General features: G+C 38.7%; 1 protein-coding gene across 1 annotated transcript in view; it reads left to right on the forward strand.

Annotated features, from left to right (window-relative positions):
* Window positions 1–25,433, forward strand: part of rev3l (REV3 like, DNA directed polymerase zeta catalytic subunit) — a 334,113-nt gene that overhangs the window by 226,688 nt on the left and 81,992 nt on the right. Inside the window, exons 9-12 of the mRNA XM_028797593.2 lie at window positions 1,527–1,669; window positions 2,915–3,043; window positions 10,662–10,896; window positions 19,587–19,729. Coding sequence (XP_028653426.2) covers window positions 1,527–1,669; window positions 2,915–3,043; window positions 10,662–10,896; window positions 19,587–19,729 — 650 coding nt within the window. The remainder of the gene's footprint in view (window positions 1–1,526; window positions 1,670–2,914; window positions 3,044–10,661; window positions 10,897–19,586; window positions 19,730–25,433) is intronic.

Raw genomic sequence — 25,433 nt, forward strand, 5'->3', positions numbered from 1 at the left:
GGAGCAAATGAACAACCATGGACAGGATGTGATAAATGGGAGAAGTTTTTTGTACATTTCTGGAGACGCTATAGATATACCCAGGTGTATCCACAGGTGTCATCTTAGGCACACTTTTTAGTACACAGGCCATATGCTTCATGTTAGGCACACTTTTTAGTAGACCGGCTATATGCTTTATATTGATCAGTAAGTCATACTTTTCTACCTTGAGTTCTTCATGTCTTTTAGTTTTTATAAACTTTTCTCAGCCTCTATGAATAGTGCTTGGTTTTCTGTAGGTTGCTCACCTCATACACTCATTTTCTCACTGACACCTTTCATAGTATCTGGCATCATCATGACTGAACATGTCAAGAATGGTGACAATGAAGAGTAATATTTCATATGTCGTGTCATACTGTTTCTAAATTGCAAGGTTCAGCTGTTTTATAGAACTTTGTTTTCTAATTTGACTTAAAGGGTTTATATGAATTACAAAGATATGTACAGGGTGAGGCAGAAAGGGCGGACGTTTTTTACAAAATCACAAAATTGTTAATTTTTTCTTACAAAGAAATTTATTGAAAGATTTGAGTTCATATTGAAATAGCATTTGACAAAATCAAGTGTGGAAAACAACATCTCCCATGTGGTGTCCGTTATCACTGATGCATTTCTGAAGGCATTCATGGAAGTTGGCCTCCACTCTTTTCAACATCGCTCTGTCGATTTGGGTGACTTCCAAGCAAATGGCTTCCTTCAGTTCCTCCAATGTACGGGGCATATGCTCGCATACATGTGCCTTGAGGTGACCCCACAAGAAATAATCACACATGGATAAGTCAGGGGACCGAGGAGGCCAATGAATGTCACCAAACCTTGGAAATGAGGTGACCAGGGAAGAGAGGGCGAATAACATCCATTGATGCTCTAGCTGTGTGGGCTGTCGCCCCATCCTGTTGAAACCACACACGCCGGATGGGAATACATTTTCGTCGTAATTCAGATAAAAATAAGTTGTTTATCATCTCGATATAGCACTCTGAACGATTACTGAGGCCATGTTCAGAAGAATGCATCCGAGCAGATCGACTTGGACTGCGCAGCAGGGCTAGTCATACACTTTTCCACATTTTCAGGGGTATGTGCCGTTCGTGTAGCCCCCGGTGGTCTTTTGTTCATTAGTGTTCCTCGTGTACAAAGTGCTTTAACCCAACGTAGGATAGTGTTACGAGCGGGAACAGCTTTATTTCTGTGGATATTGAAATGGCAACGAAACTCACGCTGAACTGCGGTAATAGATTGGTTGTTCTTGACAAAACAGTCGTACACAAAAACGCAGTGTTCTATCATCCATGGCTTCAACTAAAAAGAAAATAATGCTAAGACTTCGCGAACCTAACACCACCTACCGCACATCTGTCACTCCACCTAGTGGTGAGTTCTAGCCATTTGAAAGACGTCCGTCCTTTCTGCCTCACCCTGTATATAGCTCACTTAGAATGTTAAGTAGGTTATTCACCAATACGTGTGTACATAAACAGGTCCTTAACAGAGTCCCTGGATGAAAACGAAGACACTGATATCTTTCCAGTTGACCTTTCTCTGCATTCAGACCTGCTGACTCCAGAAGCTCTCCAGTGCACTCCAGCAAATCTAGTTGAGGTTCACAAAGGCAACCAACCAGGTGAGCAATTTACTGTTATTCTTTCAGATCTGCATTATTACACAGATGTGATTTTAGTGGCACAACATAAAATTCACTGTGCAAAATAACAATATTTGCTTACTTTTAAAATGTCTGCAGTTTGTATGTTATTTCTAAGTTCGTCCTTAAGAATGGGGTGACAAAAAACATAATTCAGAAGCACTAATAACAGAAACACATTTGTGCAGTTCAGTATGCTTATTACAGGTGGAATCCCGTTATAAAGGGATAAAAATATTTAATTATAATGGAAATTTCATTATAATGATTACGGGAAAAATATGCATAATATTGTGACCGGGCTCACCATCTCTAATATTATTAGAGAATGGACAGCTCTGTAGCTGCTCCGCTGTGTCTGGTAAACAGTAAAGCAAGGCCAAAGTAATTGGTTGACCTCTGCAGGATCAGGCTTACTGTGTAATGTGCTTGTCACACAATGTTTAGAACATTTAACATGTTCTTCCTCATATTCTCCTGATCTTTCTTCTCAAGACCGCATCCGCCACAGCGGTGATTCCTAGCCGCTGGTTTTCTTCTAATCTGAAGATGGGACCTGAAGCAGGATGAAATTTCTCAACAGTTTTGTCTTTTTCTTCGAGACAGCTTGTTGCAGGGTTCCTGAGACTGGGCGCGGAAAGTGTAGGCACGGCATTAAGTATTTTTTGCATCACATAATTATCTTTGGTGGCCATTTTTGGTAAAAAAAAAAAAAAACAAACAAACTTCCGTTATACCAAAATTTACATTTCATTAAAACGAAATTTATTTAACATAATTTTATATGAACAAAATATAAATATATAGGTCCTCAAAAATATTCATTATTCTGATTTTGTTACTTTGGTATTCGCTATAACAAGATTTGACCTATATTATGGCGTATCTAATTAGTACAAGTGAAGAATAATTGAGATTTAATTATCCGAAACAGGATGAATAAGATACACTTCCATCATAAATGGAATATTTGAAGGGAAAATAAAAGCACTTTCAGCACTTATAGTGAACACCAAAAGGCTAAATAAACATTGTTATTGGCACAGTTTGGTTAACACAACTTTATTTGGGACTTCAGACTGATAGCATGCTGAACAAGTTTATTTATGTAAAATTTAAAAGTCCTCAGTTTTCTTGCATACAATATGTACTTTGTTACAGTATGCCATCTTGTCCATATGTTTATAGCTCTTTTGTGTTTTTTTTTTTTGTTTTTTTTTGTAGCAATTAATCGAAGGAGTGCTGACAACAGTGAACTTGCCGTTGTAGATGAAGAAGCCATTTTAAATTTGCTGGAGTGCAGTCAAACCTTTCAGCCTTTGTCACAAAGACTTATTCAATCTCCTGTTTTTGGTGGGTATGATTTTTTCCTAATTAATCAAGGTAGGAAATGTATACATGCTGTAAAATTCAGGTGCATTTGGGAACTTGGTTACCTAATTTAAAAGATGGCATATTTTAGGTTTTTGAGTCACTTGTCACATTTTTCTTTGTTAAATATTTTTGTAACAGTGAGCCATATGCAAAAACAACAATGATAATATAATTCAGTTACATGTGTTAGTAGATAACATTAAAAAGACACTTTTTAACTACAGTTTACAATGTCATGGTGGCACAATATCTTTCACTGAGAGCAGATTCCAACTCAATTGATGTAAAAATGGCATTGGTTGATGTGTTCTTGTTGGTTTTTAGAGGATTTATGACTAACTGTACTTAAAATTTCTTATACATTTCTTAAATAGGTTTGGCTTCCCAGAGTAGGACTCACCAGAGGTAGCTCAAGCCCAACTTAAAATCCAGTTGTCAAACCTACACAGACACAAAAATGAGGCTCAGTCATTTACATACCAAAAGTTAAAAATGAAGAGAGGAAAACCATAATACCCCTCTATATTTAAAAAAAAAAAAAATTCAAGTAACATGAAAGAAACAAGAGTAAAAAGTAGGTTTTGCCTAAAAGGCAACACCTAAAAGCAAACAAATCCAGTAATCACTAAACACTAATTGGTGCCACCAAAATCCAGAATATCTCAAAATCAACAAGGAGCACTATCAAAATAATATGGAATAATTCTCATTACCAAAACTGCAATTTCATCAACTTTTTTTTTTTTTAAATAGCACTGGGGCAGTTGGTTCCCCAGCTTCAGCATTAGGTTGCCTGGCCTCACAGGGCTCTCCATGCACAAGAAATCTAATTTAAAGGACAAAACACCATAAACAAGCATTCATAAATGCAAAATTATAAATAAAAATGTTCATTAAAGAATACAACACAATAAGGAAAAAAAACAAAATCAATATTTATAAAATCATAATTAAAAGATAACAGAAATATTAAATGAGCCAAGGATAAAACACTGTCTAAACCATGACAGTTCAGAGGGAGAAAACTAAGACAGAGATATTGAGAATGCTAGTGAGTGGAAGTTAAGTATCTTCTTAAACAGATGGTTATTTAGTTGGCTTTTAAATAAATGAGTGTAGTCAGTTGATCTGGCAACTTTGTGGGAGGCTATTTCAACATCTACAGTGGTTCAGTGAAATGTATTCAGGGAGAATAAAAAGATTAATAAGAATTAGCTTATTGGAAAAATGAAGAGAACATCAATACAGCAGCTGTAACAGACACTGATATCAATCAGCCGTTTAGTTAACAAGTGAAAGCCAAATACCAGGACACATTTTCAGAAGATTCCTACTTTATAATTGTTTAAGCAATCATTAGTCTGAAAAAAACTTCTAAAATTCATCTATCAGTATTCTTTAAGACAGTATATTGAGACAGTTTAGAAATATTCTTCAGGCAGATGAGTCTAAAATTCATCACCTTGATAACAACAAATAATTGCCATATTTGTTAAAAATGTAAGATTGTCTTTCTTCTTCTTTCGGCTGCTCCGTTTAGGGGTCGCCACAGCGGATCATCTACTTCCATACCTTTCTGACCTCTGCATCTTGTTCTGTTACACCCATCACCTGCATGTCCTCTCTCACCACATCCATACACCTTCTCTTAGGCCTTCCTCTTTTTCTCTTGCCTGGCAGCTCTATCCTTAGCATCCTTCTCCCAATATACTCAGCATCTCTCCTCTGCACACGTCCAAACCAATGCAATTTCGCCTCTCTGACTTTGTCTCCCAACCGTCCAACTTGAGGTGACCCTCTAATGTACTAATTTCTAATCCTGTCCATCCTTGTCACACCCAATGCAAATATTAGTATCTTTAACTCATCATAGTCCACGTGGACTCCTGTCTAATCTCGTCTGTCAACCTGTCCATCACCATTGCAAATAAGAAAGGGCTCAGAGCCGATCCCTCATGTAATCTTACCTCCACCTTGAATGCATCTGTTGCTCATAGTCACACTTCCCTCGTGCATATCCTGTACAACTCTTACATACTTCTCTGCCACTCCCAACTTCATCATACAATACCACAACTCCTCTCGAGGCACCCTGTCATATGCTTTTTCCGGGTCCACAAAGACGCAATGCAACTCCTTTTGGCCTTCTCTATACTTCTCCATCAACACCCTCAGAACAAACATTGCATCTGTGGTGCTCTTTCTTGGCATGAAACCATACTGCTGCTCACTAATCATCACCTCACTTCTTAACCGAGCTTCCACTACTCTTTCCCATAACTTCATGCTGTGGCTCATCAATTTTATCCCCCTGTAGTTACTACAGTCCTGCACATCCCCTTTATTCTTAAATATCGGCACTAGTACACTCCTTCTCCACTCCTCAGGCATCCTGTCACTTTCCAAGATTCCATTAAACAATCTGGTTAAAAACTCCACTGCCATCTCTCCTGAACACCTCCATGCTTCCATAGGTATGTCATCTGGACCAATGGCTTTTCCATTCTTCATCCTCTCCGTAGCTGTCCTTACTTCCTTCTTGGTAATCCGTTGCACTTCCTGATTCACTATCTCCACATCATCCAACCTCTTCTCTCTCCGTTCTCTTCATTCATAAGCCTTTCAAAGTACTCTTTCCATCTGCTCAACACACTCTACTCACTTGTGAGTACGTTTCCATCTTTATACTTTATTACCCTAACCTGCTGCACATCTTTCCCAGCTCGGTCCCTCTGTGTAGCCAATCGGTACAGGTCCTTTTCTCCCACTTTAGTGTCCAACCTCTCATACAACTCATCATATGCTTTTTCTTTAGCCTTCGCCACCTCTCTCTTCACCTTACGCCTTATCTCCTTGTACTCTTGTCTACTTTCTGTATCTCTTCTTCTTTGCCATCCTCTTCCTCTGTATACTCTCCTGTATCTCCTCATTCCACCACCAGGTTTCCTTTTCCTCCTTCCGCTGTCCAGATGTCACGCCAAGCACCCTTCTTGCTGTCACCATTACTACATCTGCTGTAGTTTCCCATCTGTCTGGTAATTCTTCACTACCACTCAGTGCCTGTCTCACATTCTCCCTAAACTCAACCTTGAAGTCTTCCTTTTTTCAACTTGATCATTTGATCCTTGAGTCTGTCCTCACTCTCTTCCTCTTCTTGATCTCCAACGTCATCCTATAGACCACTATCCTATGCTGCTTAACTACAGGTAGTCCCCAGGTTATGGACATCTGACCTACGACTTACGAACGGGGATGCAGCTGCGACACATGCGCCTCAGTAACTGCCGCTCCGTCATCTTCGGCCTGGGGATGCTGCAAGCGGTGGCTGGAGGGGGGGCAATTTCGCTGCTCTCGCAGTGTAGTGTCCCTCGGGTGGCAAGCGGTGACCCGTGGTCCCATAGTCACTGGGGCCATAGCTATCGCTCGTGTGCAGGACGATGGTTCGCTGCCCGCCCACTATGCTGCCGCAGCTACTGCTCCTGACTGGACGCAGGCTGGATGGAGCGGAGGGGGTCATTTCACTGCCTGCCTAGCACACACGGCTGGTAACGCTGCAAGCGGTGACCCGGTTGTGGCTATACGGGGTGGCGGGGGTAGAATTGTAGTGTGCCTCGAATGGCTGTCTGTTGAATTGGGGTTGGGCGATTCACTACTCGCCTTTGGCCGCACCGTGTTCGTTCTCGGTGGGCGGACACTGCAGGCAGCATACTGTAGTGGAGGTGACTGTGAGGTGGGCTGGTGATGAACCGCCCCTTGCTGCCCCCATTCATTCTCAATAGCAAGCCTGCTTGTACTGTTACGCACATAGCAGGAAGTTGTCTCTTGTCAGTACATCAGACGTGTTAATGGGTGCCTTCCTGCTGTGATAACGTGTACAATGCTGTGCAGAAGAGCTCATCTTAACTTTTTGTCTTCACCCTTCAACAATGTCTCTGAAACACAAATCTGATGCAAGTGCTGGTGCTACAGTAAAGAAGAGAAAAACCATCACCATTGAAAATAAAGTAGAAATAATAAAAAGGTCAGAGAGAGGTGAAACTCAATCATTCATTGGCAGAGCACTTGGTTACAGTCAGTCAACAATAGCATTTATTAAAATAATGTACCTGTTCCGACTTGCATACAAATTCAACTTAAGTACAAACCTACAGTCCCTATCTCGTACGTAACCCAGGGACTGCCTGTCACCACTTTGCAGTCTTCAATCTCCTTCAGATTGACTCTTCTGCATATATGTAATCTACCTGTGTGCATCTTCCTCCACTCTTGTACGTAACCCTATGTTCCATCCTTTTCTTAAAATACGTATTCACCACAGCCATGTCCATCCTTTTGGCAAAATCCACTATCCTCTGACCTTCTTCATTCCTCTCTTTGACACCGTACCTACCCATCTCCTCCTCGTTTCCTCTGTTCCCTTCACCAACATGTCCATTGAAATCTGCACCATTCACCACTTTCTGTCCCTTGGGTACACTGTTCATCACTTCATCCAACTCCAAAAATCTTTCTCATCCATTGCACATCCAACTTGTGGGACATATGCACTAACAACATTCATCACCACACCTCCAGTTTCCAGCTTCATGATCATTACTCTGTCTGACACTCTTTTCAACTCCAAAACACTCTTTACAATATATACTGTTCCTTCAGAATAACCCCTTCTCCATTTCTTCTCCTATCCACACCATGATAGAACAATTTGAATCCATCTCCGATCCACTTGGCCTTACTTCCCTTCCATTTAATCTCTTGCACGAACGATATATCAACCTTCCTTCTCTCCATCATATCTGCTAACTCTCTCTCCTTACCAGTCATTCTGCCAACATTCAAAGTTCCTACCCTTAGTTCCACTCTCTTTACCTTCCTCCTCCTCTCCTCCTGCCTTCCGGACACGTCTCCTCCCTCTTCTTCTTCGGCCAACAGTAGCCCACTTTCCGGCAGCACCCTGTTGGCTAACAGTACTGGTGGTGGTCGTTGTTAACCCGGGGCTCAACCGATCTGGTATGGAAATTTGTATTGTTGTCCGCATATTGATTTGGCAAAATTGTATACCGAATGCCCTTCCTGACGTAACCCTCCCCATTTATCCGGGCTTGGGACCGGCATGAAGACACACACTGGTTTGTGCATCCCCTGTGGCTGGGTTTAAAAATGTAAGACTTATACTACCAAAATAATTGTATCCCCACTGTCATGTATGATGGAGATGGAAATGGAAATGACGTCACTTGCACCACTGAGGAAATGCACATTTTGGTCACAGTAAAATACTCTAGGCCATAACATCAGGTCCTCACTCTTTTGAGTTAAACTTGAACGAGACACTTGATTCCAGTAGTATGCCAATGATCCTAAATAGTCTAGTCAGTATAGTATAGTAAAGAATGATTCGTGAGGAAGAAATTGGCATTTTGGTATGGCCAACTCAACTCCAGGTGTTTTTGTGAAACAAATAACAAACCTGAAGTCAATTTAGTTATATAAAAAAAAGCACACCCAGTATTTGAAATGCTTTGAAACTGCCACTATTTTTTATTTGGTATGAAATTGTTAAGTGCTGAATTTTTATTAGGTAAATCTAAAAGTGATATTTCTTCAGATATTTATCACAGGGTGAATGTGAAGCCTCTCTTCATTTAGAGCTATTTATGGTAGTTTATTAAATGGTGTTTAATCTGGCCATCCTTTGACTCCCTCATTCAAATGCACAACACTACACATTAAAATGATCTGACAGCTGATTGGTCACTTCTTTGTGACCTCAATGCAAGCACAAGTTAGTATTTTTTTAATTACTAAACCAATTTCTTTAAAAGATAACTGTTAATATGTAAAGCTTTTTGTTGCCTTGAAAACAGAATTTTTTACTTCATGAGGTGTAACTACAACTGCAGCAGCTTCTCTCTTTCTCTCACCCCCCATCTTCTGCCCCACCTTTTCTTGCACATGCCGGTCCCAATTTTTTTGTGTTTCTTCATGCACCACCCCAAAACTCCATACATATCAAAAGTTGAGAACCACTGGTTTAAAACTGATGTATGAGAATGATAAGTAATTATTTGATACTAGTAACGGTGCACTGCACGATAATGTGCAGTGAATATACTTGACATAGTTTTCATCCTCTTTCTCTGTACATTTAGCATTCGTTTGCTCAGAGGTTGATGCGCTTGCTGCTTCCTAAGCAGCTCTTCTTTTCTCCACCCTAACAGCCCGCTTCTTCTCTTTTCGTCGGCATCTTTTCGCGTTAAAACTGATCAAGTCAGTGTTTGTTGTAATTACTTAGTAAGATTTCCTTAATTTTTCACATAAGCTGGCACTTAAGTGTTCAATCTGCCAGCTCTTCTTTTTTCCACCCTAGCAGCCCACTTCTCTTTTCGTTGGCATCTTTTCGCATTAAAACTGATCAAGTCAGTGTTTGTCTTGCAATTACTTAGTAAGTTTTCCTTAATTTTTCACATAAGCTGGCACTTAAGTGTTCAATCTGCCTCAAAAATTATTTAAGATATGAAGAAGTAGAGGAAGTGATGGCAAAGGTGGTAGGGAATAAGAACGGCGCCCGTACACATGCACCGCATGGCCGCCCTGCTGGACACTGCTGAGAGTTGATTCTACAATAAAATAAAAATAAAAAGAGGAATAAAAATCATCACCCCAAAAGCAGATAGTAGATGTCATGTAGTATATATGTACCACATTTCAGGTCAATAGGTCAAACGGTTTGCAAGCTATAGGTGATTTAAAATCCTGGTCAGACAAACGGACACCCACAGTAGCATATTATATAAGAAAATATTCACCTGCTTTTATAGCTAATAAAGTATGAGTTACTGCTTACAAATTAAAGTGTGTGCTTACTCTTGTGCCCAGAGATCATAGAGTATCTGTCAAATGTAGCTTGGACAGGACTTTCCTCTTAAATGTGCTATGTTGTATGATACCTGAATGTTTTCCGGCCACACTGTTATAGAGCCTTTTATAGAAGTACTCATACATATACTGAGGAGATTCAGAACATACAGTGTGGAGTTTGTTGTATTCAGGCTCTGACATCAGGATTAATCTGTCTGGCCATTTAAGAGGACAGAGCATTTATTTGTGGGGTCTTCGTTTAATCTACATACTGCACTTTCCTGTTGCTGTACTAGTTCTTCATTAATATGAGCAACCTTCTGTATTCCAAGAACTGTGAGTTTAAATATCCATACATTTCTAGTATTAATAATTTGATATGTTTATTCCAAATGATGTTGGCTTGCATTTATTTGAATAATGGTAGGGGGTTCTCATAATGCCATAATTATTTGACATTTACTTTACCACAAATTGATACAATAGTGCTAAAATTCTTAGGAAAAAGCTATGTGAATAAATACTGTGAATAGAAACACTTTTTTAAATAGTTAACAGTTATCTAATAAGCTTTTTGATAACTTTTACTGCTTTCATGTTGCTGCAACAAACTTATGATAACTCATTTTAATAACTTAAGCAATACATGAAATAATTACAGTTATTTTATAATAAACATTAAATAGATATATATAGGTATATTTAAATTAATATCTCTGGTTTTCCTTCAATTCAGAGAACAGTCAGGATCATTCTTTGGTGCATTTACTAGCTGGTTTGGCAGATGATGGGTACCAGGCAGATACATCAAGAGTGCTTTCTCAGCATCAGGCATCTGGATTCAGTAGCCATGTACAGAACAGTGATGATGAGGAAGCAGAACCTGAACTGGAGCGACAAGAAGCTGAGCTTAGCTTAGTAATGTCACAGCGGTGGGACAGTGATATCCCAGATCACAACTCAAAATGCAGGTAACTACATGATTGTTTTTTTTTAAAACAGCCCTAAAACTAAACAATAAGAAAGTGGAAAGTTTCCACTTTGTCATTATTTAAATATAAGTGATTTATAAATAAAGGCCTTTTTGCATCTTTTATGGCAGCTATACATATGCACTTCAGAAGAGGTCATCCACTTGAAGCTAAACATGTTCAGGCCCAGCCAGTACTTGGATGGGAGACCATCTAGAAAAAGCCTGGGTTGCTGCTGGAAGAGGTGTTGGTAGGGCGGGTGCTTACCCTGTGGTCTGAATGTTGATCCCAATGCCCTAGTGCATTGACGGGGACACTGTGCTGTAAAAATGTTGCCGTCCTTCAGATGAGAGGTTCTGACTCTCTGTGGTCATAAAAGATCCCTGGGCATCTTTCGTAAAGAGCAGGATGTATCCCAATGTCCAAGCTAAATTGTCCTCCATGGCTTAGTCATTTTGTTCCCCTAATCACCCACTGTCTCTAATTGGCCGTCTCTTTCACACCACTTCACCACTTAACAGCTAATGTGTGGTGAGCATACTGGTGCAAAAATGGCTTCAGTCTCATCATCCAGGTGGATGCTACACTTTAGTGGTGATTGAAATGAAAAACAGCTTTGAGTAGTGAGTAAAGCGCTATATAAATGTAAAGAATTATTATTATCCCTTAATAAGGTATTGATTTGTTTGCACAGCAAAGGTAGACCTGCTGTTGTTGAAAACAACTTATTGTTTACCTACTGTAGTAGGTTTTTATGAAAGTTTTCAAATTTTTGCAAATTAGGTAGAATCTTCCATTTTAAATAGACAATATTTCCTTCATTTTATGCATTTTTCATCAGTATTTTGTGTGCCTACAAAATATGAAAAAAATATAATGGTGAAATTCTACTGTGTTATAATCCATCCATCCATTTTCCAACCCGCTGAATCTGAACACAGGGTCACGGGGGTCTGATGGAGCCAATCCCAGCCAACACAGGGCACAAGGCTGTAACCAATCCCAGGCAGGGTGCCAACCCACCGCAGGACACACACCAAGCACACACTAGGGCCAATTTAGAATCGCCAGTCCACCTAACCTGCATGTCTTTGGACTGTGGGAGGAAACCCACGCAGACACGGGGAGAACATGCAAACTCCACGCAGGGAGGACCCGGAAAGCAAGCCTAGGTCCCCAGGTCTCCCAACTGCGAGGCAGCAGCGCTACCCACTGCGCCACCGTTCCGCCCCGTGTTATAATGAAGAAGTTAAATAAAAATGAAAAAAGAAAATATTTTGCCCTTATATAATTTCCCAAAAAATAATAAAACATTGTCAAAAATGAGAGCAGTGGGTTTAAACATGATTTTTTTTATTTATTTATTTTTTTTTTTACTTGTTGTATTCAGAACCTTTGGCTTTGTCAGTTAACAATGCATTGCAAGTTAAAGGGAACCAGAAACCAGTTTGTTCACATTTGTACATGTGTTTGTCCATCATAATGCATCTGTTTCTCTAAAAGTTTGGGGAAAAAATAGTGGAGAAATGCATTAGGACTAGGAAGTATTCATCATCTTCCATCTTAAAAAGTACTGGAAAATATCTAATATATAGTGGACTTTTTGTCAAAAGGAGTTGTATCCATTTGAAATATGCTATAGTGATTAAATAAATGTTGGTTATCTGGGTGCAGACAAATACATCAGTATTTGCATTGAACACATCATACATGGCCAAGAAATGCACCCAAGCTTGAGTGCCATTGCAAAATATTTTTCAATGCAAGGAGCAGAACAATGGAATAATATTCAAAAATTGCAACAGGTTAGTTAGGGGAATGTGACAGTATTAAATAAAATTATTCTTGACAGAATTAACAATGCATCTAAAGTAATAAGATAATAAATAGGATATACAATGCAGTTATATTTTCATAACGAAAACAAAAACTAGAACTAAAAATATTTTTTTCATTTTACAAGAACTGAAATTAAAGCAAACAGAGAAACTAAATAAAAATAAAAATTATTGATATGTGATTGATCTAAAACAAGAGCGAACATTGAGTAAAAACAAAACAGCAATAGCATTTTCGTTCAGTCGTGCAGAGGGGTTGTTTGTAGGTCACCCTGAGCGTTCAGTTATGTTGTGATGTTTACTATGCGGTGATCTCGTAACTTGGGCTTACTATAGTCACGTGGCGAAACTTCCCTAAAAGACCGTTGTTTGTTTGTTGAGCACATTTGGCTGGTCGGGTTGAAGCAGTAAGCGCGTGTGATTGACGATGGCGAGTTTTGCACAGATGTTTGTGGGTAGAAAGCGAGAAAGTAACGTGTGGAAATACTTTAATTACAGCGCAGATGATAATAAAAGCAAGTATAGCATGCGAGAAGAAGAAAAGAGTCTGAGTTTCAGTGCAGGACCAGCTGGATCAGTACTTAGTGGAAGTCCAGCACTTCTCTGGCACCATGACTGCACTTGCGGTCAGGGTCCATCATGAAAAGTAAAAAAAACTAATAATGATAACATAAAATAAATTTGTCAACTGGACTGTGCTATAAATTTGTTTTCTGCAGGACTCCAATCATTTTAATCATTTTTATAGTCAAAATCGTCGAATTTGCGTATTTCATGTTCAAATACAGGGGAGAAACACGAGATGCGGCACCAACGAGCCTCACCTTACCTCGGACTGCACTCTTCCTCACACACTGAGTTGATGTATGCAGTTGTATGTCACAAATATAATGTTTGCATACACATTTATTATACACCCTGACTTTTCACAGACTGGCTCATATCTTTAATGAATGTGTGTGACATATCTAGTCTTGCTTGATCGGCCATAAAACACAGTGAAAAGGCACAAGGCGAGGCAGACAGTACAGTGCCGCCTAGAACGGGGCCGATGTGAGCCCAACAGGTGCTCGTTGCTGCGTCTTCTACACAGAGGCTCTAGGCGCCAATAAGTTAGCGATATCAGAAAGTCAAGTGCGCTGCAGCGGTCTGTGTATCCAACTGACTGCCAAAATGGAAGATTAAGACTTTTAAAACTAAAGGAAAATAAGGAGGACTTGTACAAGAAAGTGATGGAGATTTTCAAGGAGAAGGATAGGCACATGGACTTCATTTACAAATAAAGGTAAGACCATAAACGGTTTTCAATTTTATAAAAAGTGGCATCAGACTAAGAAAAAAAAAATCCAATATTTAAAAATTAAATTTTGACTTTAAATAAAATGTTCTTTTGTTTTTCTTGTTATCCTTTTATTGAAGTCTGTATTAAAATTGATTAAAGCATCAGAATTAAAAGCTTTTAAAAATTAACTAAATATTTCAATTAAGGTCAAAATTAAAATCCATATTTTTTGTTCACCACTCTATACTTTCATTTGTATTGAATGAATATAAATTGAGCAATTGCAACGGCAAATTTAGAACACATGGAGGGTGTGGAACAAATGCGCTCTCTCTGCTCTCTCTCTCCGCTATAAATGTAACGTTCTTTCTTAGCCAAATATGTGCCTTACCTATGTGTGTGTAAAGAATGCTGATGAGATATGAAATATATCCAGTAGTCAATGTGCATGCTGCCAGTTGACTAGTCAATAAGCTACTCGTAAATCTGACTCTGAAGGAGTCAGTGCCTCACCAGCTTCAGTACTGGCAGCAGAAATCTTTAACATACAGTCTGCTGGCGCTGGTGGCTGAGGACCTTGTCTGTGCACCTGCATTACAGGCATTCTTCGAGCAAATATTTTCACTGTGTGACTATCTTTTGAACATTTGATCTTGCTGACTGTAGTCATTAGGCCACTTAATCTGTTTAATCATTGATAGTCAAGCTATGTTTAGAGGAGCCTAGAGGGGGCTGGGCGGAACCCCTGCAGATTTTATTTTTTTTCTCCAGCCTTCTGGAGTTTTTTTTTTGTTTTTTCTCTCCTTCCTGGCCATTGGACCTTACTTTTATTCTATGTTAATTAGTGTTCCGTAATTTTATTTTCTTATTTATTTTGTTTATTTTCTCTTTCTTCATCATGTAAAGCACTTTGAGCTACATCATTTGTATGAAAATGTGCTATATAAATAAATGTTGTTGTTTAATGGCATTATGAACTGTGAGTGTATTTTGTTGACTGAAACGTAACTTGCATTGAAATATGTGTAGGCCAGCATTTGTGGTCTTGCAACAGAAAAAGAACTAAATAAAATAAAAACTAAAATTTTAAACGCAGAACTAAATAAAAATAAAAATGGTTGACTCCACTGAAAACTAGAACAAAATAAAAACAAAAATGTAAACTACAATTAATATCAGAACTGAAATATCACTAATACAGTGCTGTTGTTTCTGTACAGTTTGGTTAACTCCCAAAACCACTGGTGAAAGTAAATTAAAAGCTGCAGTATGAACTGCTATTCATGCAAAAGTACAGGAAACTAAATCACTTATATATTTTTTCTGAAGTATTTTACAATTAGCACCAAAAACAATCCTAATGTTTGTGTCCACCTCCCTTCGCCACCCTGCCTCCCAACTCAGCTCAGCGTCTGGGATTTCCCATCGTCCTTTTATAGTCCTTGACCTGGAAGCGTTTCGCCTTCTCTGTCCACGTGACATGGGGCATTTCCGGGTCAGATAAAAATCCTTTTTCTTCACCCCAGAAGCACGTCATTCCTTGTGTCGCTGTGATTAAGACGCACTTCGGGGTTATGGTGCCAATAACAATCCCTGGGCCTCCCTGCAGTGACTCCTGACGGCCCCCGTGGTATCCAGCAGGGCTGTGCATTAAAAGTCCACTGTCCATAATTCCCTGCTGGCATTCGGGGTACCTCCATGCTGCAAGGAGGGCTCCATCTGGCAGCCTGGGGGTATTGGCCGGGATAAATAGCCGGCCATATCTCACAAGAGTTATGCTCCATTCGGGTTTTAATTTCACTGAGGAAGTTTTGCTTTTAACATTGAAATAGAGTTGAGTATTATCTGCATAATAAATTGGAAGTGGTCTCCCCTAGACTTTGTTGTATACTAAGATATGGGGATGGGTGTTTGAGGAGTAAACCACAAGACAATATATATTATATTTTTAAGTTATGTACATTAAAGAACCATCAACAACAAATCAAATTAATAATATATTAAACAATTATTATAAAAGTAAAGTTGAATAAATTGGACTGCATGAATGAAAGGTAACATACTACTTGCGGTTACCAGAAATAGACGAAAAGTTGATAGAAATCTACCGTTTTGTACCTAATATTTGTATGCAAAATTCGGTTGACCTAGTGAAAGTGTCACACTGACATATTTCCAAAAATTGTATTTTCAGACTCAGGAAGGCCTAAAATGTTGGAATTTTTGGAGGATTCCAATACTTTCCCTGTACTTTGTATATGATAAAGTCAGGGAGGTCTAAAACGTTGTAATTCATCAAAATCTCAACATCGAATTTTTGGACGATTACAATACTTTCCCTATTCTTCATATACAAGAAAGTAAAAATGATAACTCAGTCCAAAGCTACGAATAATATGGCCAAGGGGAAGCATATACATGCAGAAGAGCAGAGAACCAAGGACACATCCCTGAGGAGCTCCTTGTGTGACTGACACTGAAGTGGACATGTTGTTTCCAACACTAACAAACTCTTGCCTATCAGTCAGATAACACTTAAACCACTGGAGAGCAGTGCCAGAGATACCCAGAAAGGTCTCCATTCTGGACAGTGTCAAAAGCTGGACTGAGGTCTAACAAAATTAATATGCTGGTGTGTCCAGAGTCTGCTGGCGTAAGCAAATCATTGGTTACTCGAAGCAGGGCAGTTCTCACAGCTGTGCTGTGCTTTGAAAACAGGAATGGGTTCCATGTATTTATTAGAAATTAACTAATTGGTGAGCTGGGAAGGATACAACTAGTGCTGGGCGGTATACCGGTTCATACCGAAAACCGTTTTTTATTTTTTTTATGATATGGATTTTTCTTATACCACAACACCGGTTTAAATTGCCTAAACGACGTTCGGAACGTGGCGCAGCGGGAAACTGTTTAAATGGGGACCTTTTTCACTGCTACACCGCTAAACACAGATTTGTTGCACTAGGGCTCTTTTTCACTGCTACACCACCAAATAGTGGGCGGTAGCATAGGTATTCTGCGCGGTGAAAATAGACAGCATTCTGAAACTGAACTAAAAGTAAAGTTGAACATGTGATGAACAGAAGAACTTTTGCCGAAAAAATGGAGTCACATCCGTCGCCTGGAGATACTTTAGTTTTAAAAGGTCAGATGTGTAAATACTGTTTCTATACTACTGGATAATACTGCAAGCCAAGTTGTACTTGTTTTTGTACTTGCTAGTGTATGTTTTGCTTGTATTCATTCTGCGATGTGCTATCGACTCGTTCAGAGATGGGCACAACTCTGAATGGATGGCATAATTAAACATGTATAACGAAGATATTTTTAAAGGTCTGAACACTCCGTCGGCTAAGTTAATAACTAGTTTTAATTTCACAAAGACGTTTAGCGTGTGGTGATTAACACAAAGTATTTGATGTGCTGCATTAACTTGTGACGGGGTTTGAGAAAATCTAGTAAATTAAACATTGATTTTCGGATGAAGTTTAGTTTACAACATTCTACTTTAATTATAAAATAAACTGAGAATAAAATGGAAATGTCGACTTTAATCTTGACATAGTCAACATGTCGAATTTATTCTCGACATATAGTTTGTTTTTTTCTTCTGTGTCCATATTTTTTTTTCTTCACAGTGGCCCTAATGTGCTTCCATAGGGCTATACCACAAACAGCATTATAAATGCAAGTTGCAGTTTTTATTATTTATGTATATAGCTTAGCTTGAAGCAAGGTCCATATTAATGCAGTTTGCCTAAATGATGGTACAGTTGGTAAGATGTCATGACATTGTCATCACCAAGATTGCACTTGTTTTATTTTATTTTAATTTGGTGAATACTGTGTAATGCACCTGGGCTTGAAGCCTTGAAGTAATGGTGCAACTATCAGTAATACTATTATGTATTTTATTGTTATTATTTATTAGTTTAAATATTATGCAGTTTAATGATGGTAAAATTGTTTAAAAAGTCACTTTAACGTGTCAGTGGACAGAGATTGTTAACATTAACAGAAAGTGTAGTTGGTTTACAAAAAATATTTACTATTTATTCCTTTTCTAAGACGTGTTCAGTGCAATCCAACTTTTGACAAACACCTCTGGATATTTTACTAAGTCTAAATGCCTCTTTGGATGGTTGAAAATATGTTGTCAAAATCATAGTTTAAGCTTTTGCAAAATTTGTTCAATTAAAGGTTCTATATTTTCACTGCATCTGTCATGCAATGTGATTCCTTCTCTTTAGTGCCACCCCCTTGAAAACTATCACTTTATGGGGCCATGCAAACCTGGATTAATACTTGTGTGTGCATTAAAATGTCTTTTTGTACTATGTACAATTCTCATAACATTCTAATAGGTTATTCTTAGCTAGTCTACTGCAGTAATTGCAGTGGAAAATGTGGTTAACATCCACTCATGCATGGGGAAAAAAATACCGTCTAATACCGTGAAACCGGCAGAATTTAGAAAAATACCGTGATATAGAATTTTGGTCATACCGCCCACCTCTAGCTACAACATGCTCAAGAACTTTTGACAGAAAAGGTAAGTGAGAGAGCCCAAAAATTAAGATTGTCTGCATCAAGACCAGACTTTTTTTTTAACATAAATTTATTTTCGCTAGAAACTTATTAAGTAAAGAGATAGATAGGTTGGGAGCATGTACTGATTACAGCACATTCCCGCACCCACCACACAATGAACAAACTCCTCGAGTGCAGCCTTACAATGGGTGACGCCTCAGCACCACACTGGAACAGTGTCAGGGTTTTTTTTTTTTTTTTTTTTAAACTGTGGCTGGGTTGCTAATCCTGCCACCAGACCCCGAGTTTTTCCGTGCAAGTTGGAAGACATGATTGCAGGGCTGGATGCAGGTTAATATCATACCCAGGATGAAGCAATTGCAGGTTAAGGGCCTTGCTCAAGGGCCCAATGGAGTAGAGTCACCTCTGGTGTTTCTGGGATTCAGACTGGCAACTTTCCAATTACTGCCACAGATTCCTAGATTCAGAGCCACCACTCCAACCATTAAGTAAAGCATTATATATAAATGTTAGGGCAGGGGGGACTTGTGTTTTCTTCAGTGGTGTCTATGGGCATCAGAGCAAACCTGAAGCAAAAGCCTACACATTTTCCCATGTCACCAATAGCATACTAATAATAATATCCATCCATTGATTGTTTTCATTTTCCAGTTCCGGGTAAGGGTCACAAGTCTAGGTGCTATTGACATCTTTGGGATATGGCGAGTAAATCAGAAAACCTATGCAGGCAGGAGGAGATCATGTAATATTCACATAGTTGGAGACCAGACAAAGCCAGGATTTGAACCCTGTGATGATGCTGCAGCACTGACATCTGTAACTCTGCCTATTGGTCAGAATTAGTCATAAATACTAGTGAAGTCAACTTGAAACACCTGTCCTAATTATCATATCAAAAACATTTTGTTTTTTATTCTGCTTAATTTTACATGCATTTAAAAACTAATATAATGTAAGTAAACTTATAGTAGTACCTTGGGTTCCAAGTTAGAATAATTTAATTTTGCTTTCATTTACAGGTCATCCTATAAGAATGTTAACGAAAGTTCAAGTGATGATGAGAATGAGTTCTCTGAAGAGGAAATGGAATGGAGTGGGAATAGTTCTCTTTTTGCCAATATGTCAATACCACAGCTTGATGGTGCTGCTGATGAAAATGAAGGTAAAATTATCATAGTAGCCCATCACTATATCCTGTTCTATCACTACGGTTGCATACTGCTTTAGTTTGTCACTAATGTTTTATCTGATGAACATGTAATGCAGTTACAGGTATGTGTATTAAAGACAAATGCAATATCCATTGTAACATTTATAATGCTCTAATTAAACCCACCAAGGCAAAATTATCCACAGCTTAGGATACACACTGCTAACACATAGTGAGACCTATGATGTAATAAAACTCAACATACGGTATACTTGGTGAATGCAGGTAAGGTATCTTTATAGGTGGTAAATTTATATTTTCACAACAGCCGCTTTTTATAATTTCTTGCAGATGAATTCGCTTCAGTGTCCATTTTTGTTATAACCATAAGTTAAAAGAATAGTAATTTTATGAATGGTATCCCTGTTGGGATACACATTAATGTTCCATAGAACAAAAGCTGACAGAGTCTCGGAAGACAACATAGCCATGACATACCACAAATATTGCATAGAAGTATCGATTATGATAACGTTTAAAATTTGACAATGATATATATTCATTTTATAATCCTGCTATCTGAAAAATGCCACATACATGAACTAATGATGTCACTTCTGGTCCACACATTCACATACAAATGTCAGTTGCGCCAGAATGGTGTCAGAACCCACGGATTCAGCAAATGCAAAAAGAAAAAGAAAACTCTTAAATATATTCAAAAGTATATAAGTTTGTACTCTACCTTGACCAAATAACAGAAGATTGTTTGAGACTTCCTTTTTGTGTAATTGGAGTTTGATCCTTCAGATTGGCATTTCAATATTACATTCATGATAGCAAGCTGATTCTCTGGCATATATTATTAATACAGTATTTTAGAGCAGTTTATAGCTCTTAATATATAGCAAACATATTGTTGATGTTTGCAATGATCATTGGTTTTAGGAATGACAATTGTATACTTTATAATTTACAAAAGTAAATCACATCACATCATTTTGAAAATATGTAGTAAATCAAATTGAAAATTAACAAATGGCTTTTCCATTTAGTATTTTTTAAATCTAACTTTTACACGAAGTAGGAAAGGTTGTTCTTGAATGCACCACACTTCCAGTCAAACTGAAACTTTCCATTTAACCTAATAGCACACACTTGTGTTATGGCAGAACCTTGCAATCCTTGGAGGAAGCACACATGAGCATGTGGACTGGCAGCAAGATTCTGTCAACCTCCAGCAATTTTAACTGTGCCAATTCACAGTTTATGGTTTACATTCAATTTGCATTACATTGATTATAAAATATTTTAGAAAAGCATTTTTACATTGACATTTGGCTTTGTATGCCTGATAATATTCATGTGGTGTTTTCATTCAGTTTTCATTCTGCTGCTACAAAACAGGCATTGGAGGTTTTGTTTGTACACACCAGTACTAATTGGTTTAAATAATAACTAATCAGACTTTAAAATTATACATAGTACTTTAAAGGTTACTCTACATATTTTTGGTATCTGCAGACATTTAAATGTTTTATCTTTTTAATAATTACTGTTTTTTTTAAATTGCTTGCTTTTTTAACATTGTATTTGAAAAGGATCTTTATGCAGTTGAGAAATTTGTCAATTGCAATTGTAGAATTTACTGTAGAGTCAACTACATTTTTCAGTCAGGTTCCACTAATTATTTTTTAATACAAAAATACCAACAGTATGTATTTTCATTGATTGAGAAAACTGTTTGCCTACTTAATGTCCAGTCAGGACTCTAAAAGTGTGTGCTCATTAAATCCAATTTTTAGTGCTTTACTCTTTAACAGCAAGCCATCACTGTCAGAAGACCATATATGCACTGTATTGAATCTCCCATGGGTGGTTGATGTATTGTAGTTTTAAACAACTAATCAATTAGTCAGTATTCTTTAAAATATATATGTTTATTCAAGACATGCTCAGTATTACATTTTTACTTATGTGAGTAAATGATAGTTTATGTGTGCAAGTAAAGAAATGTAAAATAAATGTACTGCAGAACATTTTTCCTTTGCTGTAGTTTATCATGGTGAAGAATGTTGCCTCTAACACCCCGCATTGCCTTAGTGCCTACCATGCTTCTTCACCCAACACCCAGAATCAGATCAACTTTTGTTTTTACAGCTTTGCTATATTGCAGACCCTCTCCTCTTCACAGTAGATACTGAGACTTGCTTTTTTTTTACCACTGTTAAGCTGTGCTTGAAGCTGATCTTGAAGCTATTGTGCTGTGAGGCACCTGTCACACAAGCTGGTGATCCTCAGAAACTTGTCTTCTGATTGGGGAGTGATTTTGGGTCTACCAAATTTCTTCATATCAGAGTTTCGTCCAGTTTCCAATTGCCATTGTATTGTGTAGGACACCACACTCAGTAACAATTAGATTTTTTTTTGATAATTTCTCTTAATGGAAGGCCTACAGTCATGTCCAAGTTTTGAGAATGACATGAATATTAAGTTTCACAAAATTTGCTCTTTCAGTTTTTATGATGGCAATTTGCATATACTCCAGAATGTTATGAAGAGTGATCAAATCAATTGCAATTAATTCCAAAGTCCCTCTTTGCCATGAAAATTAACTTAATCCCAAAAAACCCATTTCCACTGTGTTTCAGCCCTGCCAACAAAGGTACTGGCTGGCATCATTTCAGTGATCCTCTTGTTAACACAGATGAGAGTGTTGACGAGAACAAGGCTGGAGATCACTCTGTCATGCTGATTGAGTTAGAATAGGTTCAATTGTTGTGAAGAAGGCTTCAGGGCACCCAAGAAAGTCCACCAAGTGCCAGAATCATCTCCTAAATTTGATTCAGCTACGGGATCGAAGCACCACCAGTGCAGAGGTTGCTCAGAAATGGCAGCAGGCAGGTGTGAGTGCATGTGCACGCACAGTGAGGCGAAGACTTTTGGGGGATGGCCTGGTGTCAAGAAGGGCAGTAAAGAAGCCACTTCTGTCCAAGAAAAACATCAGGGACATACTGATATTCTGCAAAAGGTACAGGGATTGGACTGCTGAGGCTTGTGATAAAGTAATTTTCTCTGATGAATCCCCTTTCCGATTGTTTGGGGCATCCGGAAAAAAGATTGTCTAGAGAAGAAAAGTTGAGCTCTACCATCAGTCCTGTGTCATGCCAACAGTAAAGCATCCTGAGACCATTCATGTAAGGGGTTACTTCTCAGCCAAGGGAGTGGGCTCACTCACAGTTTTGTCTAAGAACACAGCCATGAATAAAGAATGGTAGCAAAAGGTATCCAAGGGCAACTTCTCCTAACCATCCAAGAACAGTTTGGTGATGAACAATGCCTTTTCCAGCATGATGTAGTACCGTGCCATAAGGCAAAAGCGATAACTATGTGGCTCAGGGAATAAAACATCGAAAGTTTGGCTCCATGGCCAGGAAACTCCCCAGACCTTAATCCCATTGAGAACTTGTGGGCAATCCTCAAGAGGTGGGCGGACAAACAAAAAGCCACAAATTTTGACAAACTCCAAGCATTGATTATGCAAGAATGGGCTACCATCAATCAGGATTTGGCCCAGAAGTTGATTGACAGTATGCCAGGGCAAATTGCAGAGGTCTTGAAAAAGAAGGGTCAACACTCAAATATTGCATAATCGTAATTGTCAATAAAAGCCTTTGAAACTTATAAAATGCTTGTAATTATACTTCAGTATACCATAGAAACATCTGACAAAAAGATCTAAAAACACTGAAGCAGCAAACTTTGTGAAAACCAATACTTGTGTCATTCTCAAAACTTTTGCCCATGACTATATACACTTCTAAGGGTAATAATGCTCAATCTTATTTTATTTAATTGCCATTTTCTTATCATTATCACTGTAATATTGTCCAAGTAGTACTTCAGAGGGTGTAGTAACTCAGTGTGTCCTAAATCTTCTTTAAGACAGACAGAGGGATGTTTAGAAATCGGCAGTAGTAGGGACACCTGTACAAATTATTTGCTTCAACTTGAAAGGCGTAATCTATATACAGTATATAATCGACCAAGTCGCCCGACCATGGGGTACGCACGACAGAGCCCCGCCCGCCAACTCTAACCCTCCTCCTGTGTCCACCCTCGCTCTTGAGGTATGAGCAGGCAGTGCGCATGGGGTATGCACGACAGAGCCCCGCCCGCCAACTCTAACCCTCCTCCCACATCATGGGATACACATGACAGAGGCCCGCCCGCCAACTCTAACCCTCCTCCTGCGTCCACCATCACTCTCGAGGCATGAACACTGCCTGCTCATGTGCCCACCCCCAACTCCTCACCAAACACATCCTGAGTCGCTTTGGTCTGTGCTACAGTCCACATGCACCACTGAGCCACGTTGACTGTTCATTTTCCTAACATGGCCACCGCTTCACATTTATTTCATGGAAACAACTCTTCTTTCAAGGTTATACAAATTCCAGCATCAGGTAACTGTTTCTTTCTATCAGTCGGATATTTCTGGGAAAATGTCATCGACGAAACTGTTGCTCTTGAACTTCGCAACATGGCTGTAACCTTTGTTTGCCAACATTGCGATAACTTCGGCGACATGCTGTCCGTTGTTCTTAGTCACGGAAGCATAGTCATACAGTCTGCTCAACAATACGCTGACTACATGAATACTTCCACAGTTTATGGTGGCGAGGCAGAAATTGTGGCAATGTCCCAAATACTTCCAGCTACTATCATCATTCACTTCCGAGAACGTCCTTCATTCCCCGAAGAATTTCTTAGCAGTCTTACTCCCACTGGCATGCCTCCGCATAAACTCAAAATTAAAATTGGTTCAGTCATCGTGCTTCTCAGAAACCTCATGCCAGCAAGAAGTCTCTGTAATGGCACTAGACTGACTGTTACCAGCATTCACCACAATGTACTGGAGTGTAAAACTATCACAACTGCTACCTCACAAACTGTCCTTATTCCCCGGATTTCCCTGACCCCATCAGATTCAAATTTGCCTTTTACTTTTACATGCAGACAATTTCCTGTTAGATTAGCCTTTGCAATGACAATTAATAAGGCACAGGGCCAAACTTTCAAAAAGATATGCCTGTATCTGCCAAAACCAGTTTTCAGTCACGGACAATTGTATGTTGCTCTCTCCAGAGTTCCATCTTTTCGTTCACTCAGTCGTATCCTCAAACCCACCCCATTTGGCCAACTGTGTCTTTCAGGAAGTGTTCAACCATCAATAAATAATTATGCGGCATATGCCGCGGGTCGGCTAGTTTACTTCAATTGCTGCAGAATATCTGTAGGTTGTTACCTATTAGTTGTTCCGTGAAGAAGGCCCATTTGTAATATTCTGAAACTTCCTTTTTTTCAGTTTTTACTAACCTTAACTTTAAATTTAAACCTCTGGCAGTTTACTCCTTAAATTTTCACCATTTTATGTCAGTCATTGCATTACAACTGATTAAATTTGAAGAAAAACTAGAAAAACAGAGATGTTCTAAAACTTTCATCTGGTAGTGTGTATGCACGTGACATTTTATTTATATAGTTTTTTTAATTTGTTTCTTTTTGGGTATTATGTCAATTGTTTTGGGAATAAATGCAAGTAACAATTTTTTTTCACTACATGTCGCTGCTTTGTACTGCTTGACTTGACTTGCACAGCCAATCAATAATTTGCAAGTAGAGCTTACCATTTGTCACTTATTCATTTATTTTA

The sequence above is a fragment of the Erpetoichthys calabaricus genome, chromosome 3 (assembly GCF_900747795.2).
Source record: "Erpetoichthys calabaricus chromosome 3, fErpCal1.3, whole genome shotgun sequence".
NCBI classification, from domain to species: domain Eukaryota; kingdom Metazoa; phylum Chordata; class Cladistia; order Polypteriformes; family Polypteridae; genus Erpetoichthys; species Erpetoichthys calabaricus.